Source organism: Rhinoderma darwinii, chromosome 2 (assembly GCF_050947455.1).
Source record: "Rhinoderma darwinii isolate aRhiDar2 chromosome 2, aRhiDar2.hap1, whole genome shotgun sequence".
Lineage (NCBI taxonomy): Eukaryota > Metazoa > Chordata > Amphibia > Anura > Rhinodermatidae > Rhinoderma > Rhinoderma darwinii.
In genome coordinates, this window is record NC_134688.1 from 403,472,670 (window position 1) to 403,490,772 (window position 18,103).

At 41.3% G+C, this 18,103-nt stretch overlaps 1 protein-coding gene across 2 annotated transcripts in view; it reads right to left on the reverse strand.

Annotated features, from left to right (window-relative positions):
- Positions 1-953: 953 nt before the first annotated feature.
- MTMR4 (myotubularin related protein 4) overlaps positions 954-18,103 on the reverse strand; it is an 81,037-nt gene continuing 63,887 nt past the window's right edge. For both annotated transcript variants that reach the window (XM_075854098.1, XM_075854097.1), the window contains 5 exons: positions 16,790-16,944; positions 11,692-12,772; positions 11,027-11,137; positions 5,173-5,261; positions 954-3,449 (listed from right to left, as the gene is read on the reverse strand). In XM_075854098.1, the coding sequence (XP_075710213.1) occupies positions 3,272-3,449; positions 5,173-5,261; positions 11,027-11,137; positions 11,692-12,772; positions 16,790-16,944 (1,614 nt within the window). In that variant the 3' untranslated portion in view covers positions 954-3,271. The remainder of the gene's footprint in view (positions 3,450-5,172; positions 5,262-11,026; positions 11,138-11,691; positions 12,773-16,789; positions 16,945-18,103) is intronic.

Sequence of the window (18,103 nt, forward strand, 5' to 3'; positions counted from 1 at the left end):
GCTACCTCTACAACTACAACCTTGGTTTGTAGCTGAATCTTAAATATTTCCCTACGCAAACTAATAAGAATGTGTAAAACATATATAGTGTGAGGGGTTGGCAGCAAATGGTCATGAGCACAGTGGGCCTTTGGTGCAAGGAGTTGAGGCTTTTATACTAAATATGCAGCAGTACTCATCTATTTCATGAAATTCTCCAACTTAAAGACTCTGACACCGTTGAAGAATTATTTTATTACTTGTATATATTTTAATAAAGGATACATATTTACAGTTGGTTTTCATTAAAAACTTTGCACTTTTTGTCTTCTGCAGCTTGTATTTCTTAAAGCCCTTTTACACTGGCCAACTATCGGGCAAACAAGCCACCGGCATGATACAAATGTATAGGAACGAGCGATCTGAGTAACCCAAACTAGCTCCTTGTGAAAAGGAGCAAACGTGCGCCGATCAACGAGCTGTCTCGTTGATCGATGCTCGTTGCACCGGCCAAACTCGGCCGGTGTAAAAGTACCGTTACAATACAAGAAGTTGGTTGCCATTAACTAAAGACCCTTTAAAGAGCTTACTCTTCTCACCTGCTCATTCAGAGCAGCAAGGGTATATTCACATGATGTGGTCAAATCGCGGTTTATGAGCTTTTCTTTGCAGAATTTTCCACATTTTGCGGTAGTTGCAGCAATAAACGGTGATTTGACTGCACCGTGTGAATATACCACACAGGTATATTCACCGATGATATAGAATATTTGTTAGGGACCCACCCAACTCGAGGACCTTTGTCAGCTCTCAGGTCTTGTCCAGAATTTTATGCCTGAACAACCAGACTGGAATAATTGAATTCTACAAGTCAACCTCTCTCCAACACCAGGATTATTTCAGAACTACATTCACCATGTCTTGTCGGTGAAATGCTGATGCATAATAATCACACAATATCTGAATGCAGACGGTCACCGGTATAATAATTATTTTATTTGAAGTGTCTTAATTGTCACAGCACATATCAGGTTGAACACATAATATCTTACAGAGATGTATTCAGTATTAACATTTATTTCTTTTTGCTTGACCCATCAGATTAAATTGTTTTTATTCTGGTGCTTTCCAGTTGAAGTAATTCCCTTCTCAAATGCTCTGCTTTGAGGGACAAGGTAGACAAACATAATGCATTCTTTCCACAGTACACGGTTATGGAATATTTTCCCCCATGAACATTTCCACATCACAATAAAATATTCTCCTGGGAAGGGAACATCACACATGCTACTGAAATGAGGCAGCAATAACGGAAAACTTTCCTTCACTTCTCGTATTATTCAGTTTGCAAATTATTGCATTTTGTGACTGGCTGGTTAAATTAATCCACGTTCTAAAATATATAAGTAGAATTATTAGCGGTACATCAAGATCTTCTTAGATCTCCCATCTGGTTTGCTCACCAGAGAGTAAGAATCAAGATCAAGGCAACAAAGCCTAGGTAACAATCCGGATTGTTCATGGCAGGAGTCCCTAATAAACAGAGCCCATAAACTATAGACTGTTGTTTTCGTCAGTAATATTGATACGCGGTACCAAGCTTGTGACTTCACTTGAGTTTGTCTTTGAGGAACGGTCCCGAATTTTTTACACCATACATAAATGCACTTCATGAGGGCAAAGCTGGAAGCTGTGCCACATGCTTATGGTGTACTGCATGTATGATAAAACTACACGATATACCAGATTCCCTATATGAAATAAGAATGTTTAACTTACATAACCATACCTATAGGGATTAAACCTGGTTAAAAATGGCATATCTTCCAGTGGGTGATCGTTGCAACATTCATCTTTCTCCTCCCAGGTAATAGCCATGCAAGTCGGGTGAGACAATATTGTCTAACAAGTTTTCTACTGCACGGAACCATAGTGTACCAAGGTTGTTAAACAGATCGGTAAAATAGGCGCTGCATAGAAAACATTGTACAAGTTGCTTTTGGAACGACTTCACAATTGATGTCACCAAAAGACGGCATAGTGGGTATAGATCTAGACTATCATGTAAAAAAAAAAGGAATCCACTGCCAGCAGTCTTGCTGCTACATCTTTGTCGGACTTTTTTTTTTAAAGTGGAGAATAATTTATCTCCTAAACCAAGCGTGAAACTCATAAGTATTGTTGTTTTTTTACAAAAAAAACAAAAACGCTAGCAGGAACCAAGGGTTAATTCTGATATGACACATCATGGCTGATTTATACAACAAAGTGGCACTTTACAGAGCATTAGAAAAAAAAAAAAAAAAAATTCTGGCATCACAAAACCTTTTGGTATTAACGTTTCATCCCTTGTCTGGGTAACATTGGTTAAGTGCACAAAAATTCAAATAGCAGCATTTAACATGAAGCCCCTCAAACAGATACCAGAGAACTTCCAAGACTTAAAGAGGACGCTTTAACCACACAGGAATCAAGTTTTAAGGATTTGAACAAAAGGTAGAATTACCAAAAAACAAACATAAGAAAGACAAACCAAGGAAAGTAAAGGTCTATAGATACAGATAAAAATATCAGTGTAGAAGTATAGGGTATAATCGCCCTAAAGTTGAAGACATACAAATAGAGGAACTCCAATTCAACCCTTAGCAGCAAGAGGCCAACAACCATTTGCAGCAAACTCCTCCACCAAGAAAAGGGTTAAAATTCACAGTTTTGTAACACTCTGACCCTAGTATTTACATGTAAAACCCTGCATATTATGGTGAAAAGGGCCCAATCCAAGAACATTTTAACCTCATTTTCAGTTTACTCCAGATCAAAGGCAGCGGGGGACATCCCTATCAGACCACAATACAGGACCATTCACACATATAATATATATTATATATATATTAAAAAGGAACAAAAAAAAGGAAAACACCACAAGGAAAATGCAGCTTGAATTCTTGTCGCCTTTCTTCTCTTGACCAGCTTTTCTGTCCACATCCCTAAAAGAAACCCTCAACAAAAGGAATTTGACCCTAACCACGCCAAGAGAAAATCGAATACCAAAATCTTCTAATTGATACAGAGAACCCTAAAAGTCCATCACAAATTCTACACTTTACGTGGGGAACAACTCTGTCCTGGCGCAGAAATGTAACGCTAAGGTCAGCCGGGTGTGTTGCTTACAATGAAGGAGGCAAACACCGACATGCTTACGTATTAGTAGTCACGCCGTTCTTTTCCATTTTCATTTTGGCTGCAAGGAACTAAAGAAGGAGCTTAAAGCCAGACATCTATTAGTCAGCACTCAGCTTGATGCAGCAGCTAGTGGTTTCTTTAGCTGCTGGGACATAAGCTCCCTAGCTCGACTGACTTGGATGTTGTCATAACATGTATTGCAAACCAAAACTGGGTCGTAGAGCTGTTGGTCAGGAATTGGAAGCTTCAAGTGACAGCAGTCAGCACAAAAAACGTTTCCACAGTTCCTAGAAAAACATTAAAGAGTTACTCGCACACATAGTTCAGCGAAAATAGAACAGGACCTTAAAATATTTTTCACATTTAAGTTTATTTATGCAACCATCCATTAAAAAATAAAAAAGGGAAGATAGCAACACTATACATAATGTTCTGTATGCATCTCGCCAGTAACGCACGGTTTACAGTAGCAGCAAACTGGATGAAATTTGAACAAATTGCACCCACTGGCTGCTGAAACAGAAATAAATCAGCAGACAATATGTGTGGAAATTATCTCGCTGTGTCAAATTGAAATCCACAGAATGTTAAATTTATGATGCCGAATTGTTGTGGAGTTGCTGCATATTTTCCCTATAGATTTTCATGGACAACTCAAAATCCACAATCAATGAATTGTTGTAAACTACACTGGGTTTCCGTTGCGGAACCACATCAAATCCGCTGAACTTCCGCAGGTGCACATTTTACTAAAATCCACAGTGGAAAATCTTAAGTGAATTCCACAGAGAAAAATAAATCCCCAGCACGATTTGCTGCCGTTTTTTATTGCAGTTGTGGATTCGCTGGGTATTTTCCACAATGGGCAATCTGCAGCGTATCAATCTTGTGTGGGCATACCCTAAGGGAGCAGATTGTACTAGAACTTGACTATTAGTAAAGCAGGAGGCGCGCTTTATGGCAGCTACAACACATGGGTTTTAATGAACAGAACTATCAACTGAATGTTTATACAGGAAGAAAACGTGCATTTCCCATATAATCACAGGAAAGTTTTTAGAAATATTTTTTTTTTAAATCTTGTAGCCCACACATTATTTCTCTTTTACAGACTTAAAGGCTAATGTACACCATTGCAGCTTTTTATTTTACTTTTATTATTATATTCCACTGCATGTATTATGTGGGAAAAGAATATATAAATCACTTTTTTTTGGAATTGGTTTCAATGAAAGAATTTTGAACTATCTTTCTTCTGCAGCTTTCGTTGCACTTCGCTTTTAACTGGGAACACTTGAAAGACTAAGGGCTTTAATGATCAGACGCTAGCCCTCAAATATTCTACATTCCGTTACGTATGTTAAAGGTCATGACTTTAGGGGTAGTTACACATGCAGCAGACTTATTGCGGATTTTCCGCAGCAAAATCTGCATGTGTTACATGTCGATTTTGCTGCGGATCTCACTTTTTCTACATTGCGCATACTCTGATTTCTGTGCGGAAAATTCTCAGCAGTGTGTAGGTGAGATTTTTTTTAATCTTCTGCTGCAGATTTTCCTCCCACAAATCCGTAACCAATTCGCTATGTGTGCAATTTCATGAGATTTTTGGTCTTTACACACAAATACACCCCACTTATGATGGATGACCTGCCTGATGTTTTAAAGAGATAATGGGGCCTATAGGGGGCAACACCAAGTCATACTTTTATTGACACTGCAGCAGCACAGCCATGTCACCCTAACGTTCAGCAATCACTGCTGTAATATGCGATCAATCATAGCTCGGGTTCTTGCACCGGGACATTACTATAGCCATCCCTCACAATGATTAGTTCCTTGATAAAATTATGGAACAAATACTTGCAAAAAAAAATAAATATCAGTGTTCTCCATATTGAGATGGAGGGCTTTATGCACATATACTTTTTAATTTAATCCTTTGAGAGAGTAGATTCAGAAACAAACTATTCTTTTAAGTTGGAGCTGCAAGCAGACATGGTTATTTACCTGCAGTGATGCCTCCGTTTGGCCAACCAGAATTCACAGTCACAGTTAAAACAATGTGAAGCCATGTGGTCAGGGACCCATCTTGTAACCTTTTATTTGGGAAAACCAAAAACTGAAATGTTATACACTCCATACAAGCTTTACAATCTACCCAAAAATTCAACAGCTCTCTAAATATTGCAATCATTTAAAGTTTTTGTTGAAAGCAAATTATCCAGATAAATGTAAAAGGGATGAGAGAATTCCACAATGTAGCACATAGATTAAGTTTACTTGGATAGATAATTTGGCTTCAATAAAACTTTGGATTTAGCATTGCAGTCAAATTTGGAGTGTCGTGGAATATTTAAACACACATCATAGGAAGTCCACAGACCGCAAAATCTGACAGCTGTTCTGATATTTTTACCCAAATCAGGACGCTTGTTAGGAAACTAAGGCTATGTTCACACGGGGTATTTTGACGCGGAAACCGCGTCGCAAAACTCGGCAAAAACGGCCCGAGAACGCCTCCCATTGATTTCAATGGGAGGCGTCGGCGTCTTTTTCCCGCGAGGCAGTTTTAAAAAGAAGCGACATGCCCTATCTTCGGGCGCTTCCGCCTCTGACCTCCCATTGACTTCAATGGGAGGCAGAGAAAGCGTATTTCGCGCTGTTTTATGCCCGCGGCGCTCAATGGCTCAAACGGAATTTTGAGGCAGATATTCCTCCCCCAAAATACTCCGTGTGAACATAGCCTAAGGATCATAGTACACGTGCAGGTTTTAACCAGGTTTTGTTCATGTTCTTTTATGCGGTTTTTGAAGCCCAAACCAGGTATGGATAATAAAAGAGAGAAAGTATAAAGGACTAATACATTTCCTTGACAGCCAGAACTTTCTAATTTTTCCGTCAATCTAACCGTAGGTGGGCTCTTTTGCGGGACGAGTCAGGGTTTGAAAGAACCATTTTGGAGTATAAAAAAAACAAAAAACTTTTTTTTAAACTGCTCGTATTTAATGACATTTTTTTAAATGAATTCCCTATATTTATTAGCAGAAATTAGGAGAAAAAATAATTTAAAAAAATCGGCCATTTTTTTTGCTGCTTTTTCAGATGTTATGATTCATTAATTTGTCAAGTTTGAGATTTTTTCCCGGTGAATTTATGAGAATAACAGGGGAAATCAATTCTTCCATTGTATTTCTATGGATCAGATCAAGGCACAAGGCCCCACTCTTCCATTAAAATGCTGTAAATGTAAGAATCAGCTCCCCCCTCACAGTTATCTTCCATACAAGAGAAAACTCATCAAATTTGGACTTCACAATGCTGAAATGAAAGTAGAAACGGTGTCCTGTAATACTGAGCGAAATCCGCTGCTCTGCTAATATATATAGGGAATTCATTTAAAAAAATGTCATTAAATACGAGCAGATTAAATTAGCAGAACTGATAGATCCTCTTAAAAGGAACACTAAACATACAAAACTGCATTAAAAAAACCAAAACCAAAACACAGCAATTCCTCCCTTAATTTCCTGCTTTACTTTGCTCTTACACTCACATATTGCAATTAATAATGAAAAATAGATATAATTCTTATGCGTATGTGCATTTCAGGAAATCAGGCATTTCCCCTCCTCACAATCCTGCATATGGCTGTAAAACAATTGCCTGCAGAAGGAGCCTCCCCACTCTGCTCTGTTAGCAACGTGGCTTACTGATCCATATCTTACTGCACAGTACCACCCCCTACAGCGGTTTACCAACCAAACAGGACAGATCAGCAGGAAATTAAAATGGAACCTATCTGCAGTTTTTAGTCCTACAAAATGTCCTAAAACGCCCGAAATTTCGATTTTTGGGGGACACAGCGCAATGGGTATAGGCCCTTTCCCACTAGGTGATTAGACTAACACTATGTAGGAAAAAAGTCTTGGATTTGCCAAGGCAGGCCATACCCTCCCCACAGTCACTGGCTAAATCCGTTTGACAGAATCAGACACACCCACACACGAAAAACCCAACCAAACAGCCAGATCACCAAGACTGGCATCAGTAGGCAGCCAATGGATCTGGTAACATTTTGTGAAGGGGTGCACCGAAGCACAGGTATTAGCCCCTGCAGACCTGAGTGACTGAACCTTGATGCCTTACTGTCCAGGAGGCTCTTGCAGAATGGACAGTTAAAAACAGAATCTGAGCACCAAAACTACTCTGCCGGTCAGATTGATGTGGACTGCTCACCACATCAAGACAAAAGAAAGGAAGGACTCTGCTTTTCAAATCAATAATGAGAGACCACTTTTGGGGGAAGAGACAGAATGGGGCGGAACACCACCTTTTGTCTGGACAAATCCGTTAGCTCTGATACCCATCTGATGGATGTATTGGCCACCAGGAAAGCAACTTTCGGGGAAACTTTAAACTGCAAAATTTCCCTCAAGGGTTCAAAAGGAGCAACTTGAAAAAAAAAGTCCCCAAGATCAAGCTACGATTTCAAGGTTTAGTGTTTTTTTTAGTCTGAAGGCAGGAACCGTATAAGCCACCGCCTGCAAAAAAGTATTTACCCGAGAGCGAAAAGCCAATGTTCGCTGAAAAAGGATAAGACAGAGCAGAGATATTAAATAAGCCAAATCCCTGTTGAAGATTGGCTGGCAGGAAGCAAAGGATTCTTAGTGTAATACATACCACGGGATGAAAACTGCGCTGTTCATACTAGCGAAAATAAGCCTTCCATGTACGTTGGTACACTTTGGCTGATTGAGGTTTCGGGACTCTCAAAACCTCAGCTTCAACAGCCACACTGTGGAATAGCGGACCTTGGGAACGGAGGTCGGGTTATAGTGGAAGACGTCAAGGTGCAACCGTGAATAGGTTGATCAGGTCTGTGTACCAGAGCCAACAAAGTCAGTCTTGTGCCACCAGGATCACGGGAAGGCCTTAACTCTTGATTCTCTTGAGTACTCTGGGTAGGAGCAGGAGGGAAGAAATACAGAAGAGCAAAATCCTCCCAAGGGGTGACCAGTTCATCGACCATGGAATTTCATGCTCTGGCTAAATAGGCTGGAACCTTTTTATTGGGACAAAACCCGAAAGATCTACATCTGGGGTGCCCCAATTCTGGCAAATTTGATAAAAGATGTCTGGGTGAAGAGACCATTCTCCCGGAGCCAGTCTTTTGCAAAAGTCTGCGGCCCAATTGTCCAGTCCCAATACATAGACTATGCCCACAGCTGGCAAATGCTTCTCTGCCCAGAGGAGGATATGAGAAAACTTCCACAGTGCCACAAGGCTCCTTGTGCCGCCTTGGTGATACAGATAAACGACTGCTATGGAAATTTCAGTTTGGGCTCTGACCAGGCGACCTTGAAGAAGAGTCCAGTGGGAAAGATTGCCCTCAATTTCAGAAAGTTGATCTGTAAGGTCGTCTCCTCTGGTGGCCAAGAGCCCAGGACTGTGTAGAGGCCAGGAACTGTTCTCCACCTGCATAGGCTGGCATCGTTCGAAATGAAATGTCACTTAGAGAAGAAAAATCCATCCCACTGGAATGCCTGGCCAGGTCTACCAACATCCTGATAATTCTGAGAGGGCAGGAGAATTAAGATGTCCAGTGAATCCTGGAACGTCTTCCAGCACGAGAGGAATACCCCCTTGTAGAGGCCTTGAGTGGAACTGTGCATATGAAACTACCTTGAATGTTCACACCACCCTGCTGAGAACCCACATGCACAAATAGATGGAAGAGGGAGTGTCTCGGTGAAGGAGTCACCACGGCTCATATGGTTTTGATCTTGTCGGCTGGCAGAAGGGTCGAGAATTCTATCTTGTACCCTGTCGACACCACCTCACGAACCCAGGCATTATCCACATCAGCCAACCATGTCTCCTGAAAGGAAAGTCCCCGTCCCCCCCCCACTCTAACAAACTACACGAGTGGGGAGGCAGCTTCAGGCTGAAGATGTCTTGGAAGAGGAGGGCTTTGGTGCCCTGGGATGCAGTTGCCAAACAGGTTTAGGCTCAAAAGACGGGCATCTGGAGTTGCTGAGGTGGCTAGTCCTCTTGTTTGTACTGTGTGAAAAGCTTGCCTCCAACAAAAGCCAACAAGGACCCAAGATTTAAGCCAAATAGAGCAGATAGTTATTAAATTATCCAATGCACAGGAATTAAAAACGGGCTGACTCAATGGAGGCCTCAAACAAAAATTTGGAAACATGGGAAGCAAGATCGGCTCCTTCCAGAATACCACGGTACAGTTGCTTCGCCCAAACCTAGCAGGCCTTGCTCACCCAGGCAGAGGCAAAAGACTGAACGAAAGGCAGAACCTGCTGCCACAATGGCAAACGTGGGCTGTGAACCCAACGTTTTGTCAAGGGGATCACTAAGTGATGCCGCATCGAACAATGGAATGGTGGTGCTCTTTGATATCCGCGACATAGATGGTTCGACAGAGGGAGATCTTTCTGTAAACGAAATGTGTTTCATATGTTTTGGAACAGCCAATTGCTGGTCAGGATTTTTCCATTGGTGCACTTTGACAGTGGTTGTGGGTAGAATGGGGTAGGCTGGCCGAATGTAAATCTTTTATTACATCTGCCACATGTAGCCATGCCCACCTGTGCCGGCTGCTTGATGGAATCCTCCTAAGATGAAGACATGTCACAAGGGAGAGGGGAACAGACAACTAAAGAAAAAAAATTACCTCTGGGAAAGCTGCAACTAACAAAAAAATAAATAAATATGCGAACCCTTAAAAAAAAAAAAAAAAAAGAACCTACCAAATCCCTGGAACGGAGAACTGCCGGGCAGAGGCTGAAAATGGCTCCAGGGAGTGGGCGATATAGAACAGGCACAAGCATTCGTGAAATTATGCCAACATTCGCAAGCTGAGGGACGCAGAAGTCACAGAAAGAGGGACGGACCGTCCCTAGAAAAGCCCGCCTTTAGAAGCGGCTCCTCTTATCAAGTGACCCACCTTTAGAGCCCTTCTTCCAGGTGGCCTATCCAGCAAAACTAATCGTCCGATAGACTGATAGTTATGCCTCTTCTTCGGTCTGACTGTTATCGGCCGAAGCTCGCTGGGGGCTAGATTTGAAAGTCTGGCCTGTGAGGCTTCCGAAACTAGTAGCGCGGCGCTCGTTCCACACTGCAGAGGGGGCAGGAATATTGCTCCAGAGAGATGAGAGACTATTCCCCGAACAAGGAAACAAAACACTGTCAGCATTCTCCAGTTAGGTGGTCCCCTCCTAATAAATAATGCACATAGGTGATGAATTTAAGTAAGGATAGGGAGGGGGTTTTTAGTCCTGAAAGGGGAGCACACAGTCCTCGTAACAAGGATTCATACATACCCGCCAAATTCTTTGGGTGTGCAGGGTCACCTCTCAGCAACCTCGCACATATAGCGGGGTTTTTTGGCACGCCACCTGCAGACAATAAATTCAGTGACCGGCGGTGAGGGAAATACAGTGCAGAGAGCTGTCTGGTGTCCCAGCACCCAGGCTAAAGAAGACACCTGCAGCTAAGGACAGAAAAATTTATTTATAAAGCTAAAAATAATAAAGAAAAAAAAAAAAAAACAACAGCAGCAGACCTGAGAAAAATCATGTCTGCCTCCTAAAGACACTAGGCTAAAACGGATTTAGCCAGTGTCTGTTGGAAGGATATGGCCTGCCTGGGCGGAGCCTAAACCTTTCCTACCTAGTGTCAGCCTCCAAGTGGCTGTGTCCCCAATGATAAAAATGTAAAATTAAAATTAGAGGGGATGGAAATTTTTTTACATTTTCGGAATGGACTATATTACTATGCCTCATTAGTTTTCATATTAAAGTGATTCTAAAAAGGTGTACAGTGACCAACCATAAACAGTTACCTCAGTATCCTTCTTATCCACTGGTTCCCAACTAGTCTCTGAAAGCCGGTCTTCACTTTTGTCAGAATACAGGTCATCCAGATCACTGCCATCTGATTCTTTTACACAGGTCTATTTAGAACATATATACATAGGAGAAGAAATATAAAATTACTTTTAGAAAGTCAGTGACAGAAAACGTTTATAGGGGTTGCCGGTGATTAAAAAAACATGGAAGCTTTCTCCTTAAAACAGTGCCAGTTCAAGTCTGCTATTGCAGCTCAACTCCATTGAAATTAATGGACCGGAGTGGTGCTGTTTTTGCAAGAAAGAGTAATGTTTTTCCAAATATGACACAACCCCTTGTATAACACATGCATTATCAAAAAATACAGGTCCTTGTTCAGGCGCATGTAGAAAAGGAAACAAGATATTTATATGAACTGCAGATAAAGATTATTTACACACAACAGGCAGTCATGAAAAGTCCTTGAAAGATTCCCGCTCTTTTTTCAGCATACATAATAGGGATTGACCACACACATGCACTGGAAGAGATAGGAAAGATTGTAATCCTTCCATTATTTAAAAATGTAGTACGTGCCACTAAAAGCAAAATACTGCATAAATGAAGACATAAGTGAACATCAAAGAATGAGTAGTGTTTCTTCATTTCAAGTACTCACAAAGTCATCTTCATAATCCGCCTCAGGTTCTGGAGGTGGGGCACAATACTGTCGAATTTCCAGTTGTAGCTGCAACTCCCACACCTGCCTTCGCAACAGGTCAACCTCTTGTTTATAACTAGCTTCCATTTGTCTCAAACGTTGTTGCACAACATCATTAGGAATAGGTAAACCATCGTCATCTTGATATACAAGAGGTGCAGGAGAAGGACAAACCAAAGGAAAGAATCGACCAGAGTAAAGAGACCTGTTATGAGAAGCTATCAACCCTCTATAGCATTTCATTGAGGGGCCAGAACAGTGCATTGAGGCAGGGAAGTTGTAGGGCATCTTTGCGGCATCTCTAGATACACATAAACCTGCTGTATGTCTTCCATGCTTGCTGTGAAGGCTTCTTGTAGAGTACTCATATGGGAAATGACGACGGAGTCCAATTTCACCTACAGGAACAGATTTCATCATTCCGTGCAAGCTCTCCCAGTTAGATGCTAGAAAAGAAATATCATTTCTTTGGATTTGGGAAGCTGCTTTCCTATCAGTCCTACATGCTTCCATGGTTACCTTACCAGATTTGGTCAAATCTCTACATGGGGTATTGACAGGTATATCACCCTCCAAGTTTGGACAAGGAGGTTTGGTCAAGGTAGGACGATCCTGCTGATCCTTATCAGTGATGGATATCGTCATAACAGTCTGCTCTTGTATATCGGTGTTATTTTCTAGACCAGGTTTAACTTTGTCACAATTTAAGTCTGGAGATTCTCCTTTGGTATCTGATGAGTTACCATGTTGCATCACTTCATTATTATTATGGGCTACAGCGCATAATAATAATTGCGTATTTCCTTTATCAGCTTCACTGACATTATGGAGTTCATCATTTGCCTTTTCTGCGTTGGTTTTGATATCTGTGGCTTGCTGCAGGGGACCAGGACTTTCAGAATCGCTACCATCATTGCTGCCTCGCGATTCCAAGCTAACTTGATGATTATTTATGTTCGGGTCACTAGAAGTGCGGGTCAGTATTCCACCACTGTCACAAGCAGTGATAAGATTGTCCATGGAGCGTGTTTTGGGTAACCTGTAGCATATAGTTTAAAAAAAAAAAAAAAAAGTTTGGTGTTAATTTAAAAACTGAACATTTTGTAACATCAAACCCCTTAGTCCGCCATGATGTAAATGTAAGTCATGGATTGCCTTGCCTAAAGGCTCCATTAAAACACATGCCAGGAGCTGTACCCATGCGATCAACAAGGGGAGCCTGGCTGTGATTGACAGCCTGACTCCCACTGTAACGACCATAATCAGAAGAACAACTGATGCAGGCCGATTTACCCCTTCGATGGGTTGTTAGATGTTGAACCCGTTGGCACCTGTGAGATATAAGGTGCTTGCCATAGGTATCTACCTATCAGATCATGGCAAGCAATAACGAATTGGAACAAAAACAAATATTAAAATTCTATATAATTTTTTTTTTAAATAAATATTTTTTTTTCATAAAAAGTCTAAGAATGGTAAACTATAAAAGATAATGGATAAAGAAAAACAAACACTCAAATTATATGCACCCCAAATGGTGGCAATAAAACCTACACCTCACTGCGCAAAAACCCCCCCCAAAAAAACTAAAAAGCCATCATACAGCTACATCAGTGGAAAATGGCTCTTGGAATGCAGGGATAAACGACAAATAAAATAAACTGTAGCTTAGTCCTGAATGCCGAAAACAGGCCGGACCTTTACATAAAAGATGGACTGTTTTCTTAGTCGATTCCATTAATTTTAATTTTTTTTGCAAAATCTTTTTATTAACACAAGAAAACAGTACACAGATGCAATAAAAGACCGTAATGCATATTAGAATTAAAGAAGAGCATGCAGTACACATTGTATGAGTACATACAGATAATATCACATTAAAATCACGCACAGTCGGCGATGCATAGGTTATAACTACCTATCAAAAACAGGCGGTACCCAAACTAAAATAATACATTAGCTACATCTTGAGCTGTAAGGTATGACAAATAAGAAACATTACGTAAGGTAATCATAATAAGACAACAAAAAAGGACTTCTTCCGGTACCATTTCACATATATGCGTATACATCATGGTAAAACATCACTTCATGATATTCATAGAATAAAACGTGAGGGTTCACATACTTGTTTAAATAATTAATCACATCCCGGGAAGGGGAAGCAAAATGCCAACCCAGAAATAGCGTAGATTATACGGAACATGACAAGGGTACATAAACCATAGTAACAGTAATGAGACATATTATAATGCCATATCACGATATACTGATTGTACCATCTCCATGAGCTAGCCATGAATCCCACACCCTCAAATATATATCTCTAGAATGGTTCACCCAAGCTGCGAATTCCTCAAGCCTGCAAATGTGTTGCAACTTATCTAACCAAAGTTCCCCCGTGGGTGGATCAGTTTGTCTCCAGATGGTGGGAATGAGCAGTTTAGCTGCAGAGATCATCAGTCGGAAGACTGTTTAACTGGTTCCCGACCGCTGGCTGTGTTTTTACGGCCAGCGGTCAGGGTCCTTAAAACCCGAGCCTTAGACTTTTTACGGCTCGGGTTTTAACTTGCTGCCCGCGCGATCGGGCAGCTGAATGTCGGGTCTTTGGCTGTCAGTGACTGCCGGGGACCCTGAGGAGAGGATAGAAGCAGCTTTCGCTGCTTCTGTCTTCTCTGATGACTTGTACACAGCGCTCAATGAGCGCTGTGTATATGAATAGAGGCAGCAGCGGCATTCTCTATTCCTCCCGATGTTCATGTGACTGGTCACATGATGGCCGGGTGCCGTTACTGACAGACTGTTGCTGGGTCTTACTAGACCCAGCACAGCCCTATTAGTGACAATCGTCACTATGAGAGGGCTGATTTCCCCTGTAACTGGGGCTGCTGTGCAGCTCCAGTTACAGTGGAAAAGATGGTGTAAAAGAAAGAAAAAATATATATAAAGTTCCCCAAAGGTCTTTTTTGACCTTTGAGGCACAGACCATAGTAATAAAAAAAATAGTAAAGTAAAGTGCAAAAAAAAATTAATAATAAATACACCACCCCCCAAAAAAACCGTTTCCCCCCCCCGCCAATCATTTTTGTAACGCTAGCGCTGACCCAATTACCCTAATATAGACATGTAATATATTACGATTTACGGTAGACAATGACGATCACAAATAAAATGTCTATTTTAGGGTAAAACGATGTTATTACCAAAAAAAATTGCTGAAACTTAAAAAAGCTTATTTTTTTTTACTATTATTTTCAAACTTTATGAATAAAAATTCTAAAATGGCAAAAAAGGTGTGTAGAAAAACGATAAAAAAAAGAAACCTGCATGGTCTACGGGAAAAACGTCGCAAAAATCACGTCGCTAGCCCAACAAATAAAAAAGTTATAGCCATTTAACTAACACGGGCTAAAAAGGGCTAAATGGTGTCTGGTCCTGAAGGCGCAAAATAGCCCAGTCCTGAACTGGTTAAAGAAGGAGTGAAACCCGGTTGAGGCAGCCAAATCAGTATCAATTCAGCAGTCAGCTGTATATTTGTAGAACAAATAGTATTGATATACCTTTCAACCCCCCTCCAAACACAAAGTATTTTGGGGCAAGACCACCAGATATGAAAATATGAGGCCACTCCTTCTCGGCATCTCCAGCAAGAACTGTCCGCAACCAGACCTATAGAGGAAAGGAATTCTGGAGTTCGGTACCAACGTGTGACCAGCTTATAGGAATTTTCCTGTATACGCACACATTTGGAAAAACCATGGGCAGACTTCAGTACAAAGTCCAAGTCAGATTTTGAAAAAGACCTCCCTAGTTCCTTCTCCCATTTCCCCATATAATGGTGTTTTTGTGATGACATCTCCTTTATAAAGTTTAGACAGAATCTTATCAGGGGTGACCGGTAATAAGATGTAGTTTTCTAGTCAAGACGGGTCAACTGGAGGGGACGGGGAAATGGCCCTAAAAGCAGTGGTGGTAGCTGTATAATCTGCCAACTGTAAAGCATTCGGCTGACCCAAACCTATCTCCCAAAATACAGACGAAAGAGCAGGCGGACCCATCGGTCCCAAAAGAACTGATATCCGGACAGAGCCCAACATCCTCCAAAAATCTGCCGTTCTATCAGGTTGATCCCATTAATTTTGATAGGATCAGCAAACAATCTAAAGCTTATAGGTTCTGACTAGGGTTGTCACGTTACCAAAATGTAGACTTCGATACTGATACTTAGAGTGGTATTGCGATACTCGATACCAAAACGATACTTTGCCAACAATAAAAAACATACAAAAATGTCCTTCCGTTTTCTGTTGTGAGGCACGTGGTGTTCTCAATTTTGAACCTCCATGTGCCTCACATTAATAGTAATTAACCCCATCATGTACCTCACACATTAACCCAATGTTGCCCATTAAGACTTTGAATGAGGTACTTGATGGGATCACTTACTATAATGATTATAATGGGCAACATTGGGTTAATCTGTGAGGTAAATGATGGGGTTAATTACTATTAGGCCTTATTCACATGGCTGTGTTTGGTCCGTGATATACGGATCATATGTCGCCTGCATTTCCCGGACCGAACAACGTTTAAGAAGCCGGGCTCCTAGCATCAGTTATCTATGATGCTAATCGTCACTGTCTCTCCGCGGGAAAACGGTCCTGTACTGTAATCCTAGGCAATGACTCCTAGTATCAAAAATTCTAAATAAAGAATACATATTAAAAAAATTCTAACATTAGGTGTACACGACTCCTAAACAGACATCTGTCTTCATGGTTATAGACTAAAAACTAATCTGACCCTGCACTCATGTTTTCCTCCCTTCCATCTGAACTCTCCTATTGTCGGTTTAGCAAGAAAAGGGGGCAGCAGGAAAGGAATAAATACATGGCAAAGCGTACATATTGACTGTTATATGGTAGCATAACAGTCTTCACACACACACACACACACACACACACACACACAATTATCTCAAAAACATTTGTTTTATGTAAAATAGTACAGTGGCAGGCAGTAAAAGAAGTCACTTGATTTGGATTTCTGTTCATACCTGTCAAGTGATCGACAACTAAAGTCTTGACCTTGGGAAGCTGGGGAATGGTAGAGTTCCATTCCTTCATCAACAGGCATACAAGGTGAAGATGCAGGAATGTATACAGCAGTCCATAGCTGAAGTGCCCGAACATGACAAACTGGGTGTAGAACCTACAGAAAAAAAAAACCCACAAAATCTATGTTGCATCATCAAAACACCCTTCAAGGCCAAAGTACCAAGTAGTTGACAGTGCTGGAGAAGTAGTAACGCTCAGTTCACGCAAGCATTTTAATTTTAACGGGAGATTCCTGTTGGTAAATGCCACCATTAAAGTCAACTGAACAACGAATGCGAAGGTAAAAACATCTCTGTATTACATTATGATCTGAGGTGTTTACCAGGTTAGTTTGGGTGAACAGATTTATGGCACCATGCATAAAAGGTGTAGATTGAGCTATACTTTCCCACCAAGTCATACTTAAAGAGGCTCTGTCACCAGATTTTGCAGCCCCTATCTGCTATTGCAGCAGATCGGCGCTGCAATGTAGATTACAGTAACGTTTTTATTTTTAAAAAACGAGCATTTTTGGCCAAGTTATGACCATTTTTGTAGTTATGCAAATGAGGCTTGCAAAAGTCCAAGTGGGTGTGTTTAAAAGTAAAAGTCCAAGTGGGCGTGTATTATGTGTGTACATCGGGGCGTTTTTAATACTTTTACTAGCTGGCCGTTCTGATGAGAAGTATCATCCACTTCTCTTCAGAACCCCCAGCTTCTGGCAGTGCAGACACAGCCGTGTTCTCGAGAGATCACGCTGTGTCGTCACTCACAGGTCCTGCATCGTGTCAGACGAGCGGGGACACATCGGCACCAGAGGCTACAGATGATACTGCAGCAGCATCGGCGTTTGCAGGTAAGTAGCTACATCGACTTACCTGCTAATGCCGATGCTGCTGCAGAATCAACTGAAGCCTCTGGTGCCGATGTGTCCGACACGATGCAGGACCTGTGAGTGACGTCACAGATCTGCACTGCCAGAAGCTGGGCGTTGTGAAGAGAAGTGGATGATACTTCTCGTCAGAGCGCCCAGCTAGTAAAAGTATTAAAAACGCCCTGATGTACGCACATAATACACGCCCACTTGGACTTTTACTTTTAAACACACCCACTTGGACTTTTGCAAGCCTCATTTGCATAACTACAAAAATGGTCATAACTTGGCCAAAAATGCTCGTTTTTTAAAAATAAAAACGATACTGTAATCTACATTGCAGCGCCTATCTGCTGCAATAGCAGATAGGGGCTGCAAAATCTGGTGACAGAGCCTCTTT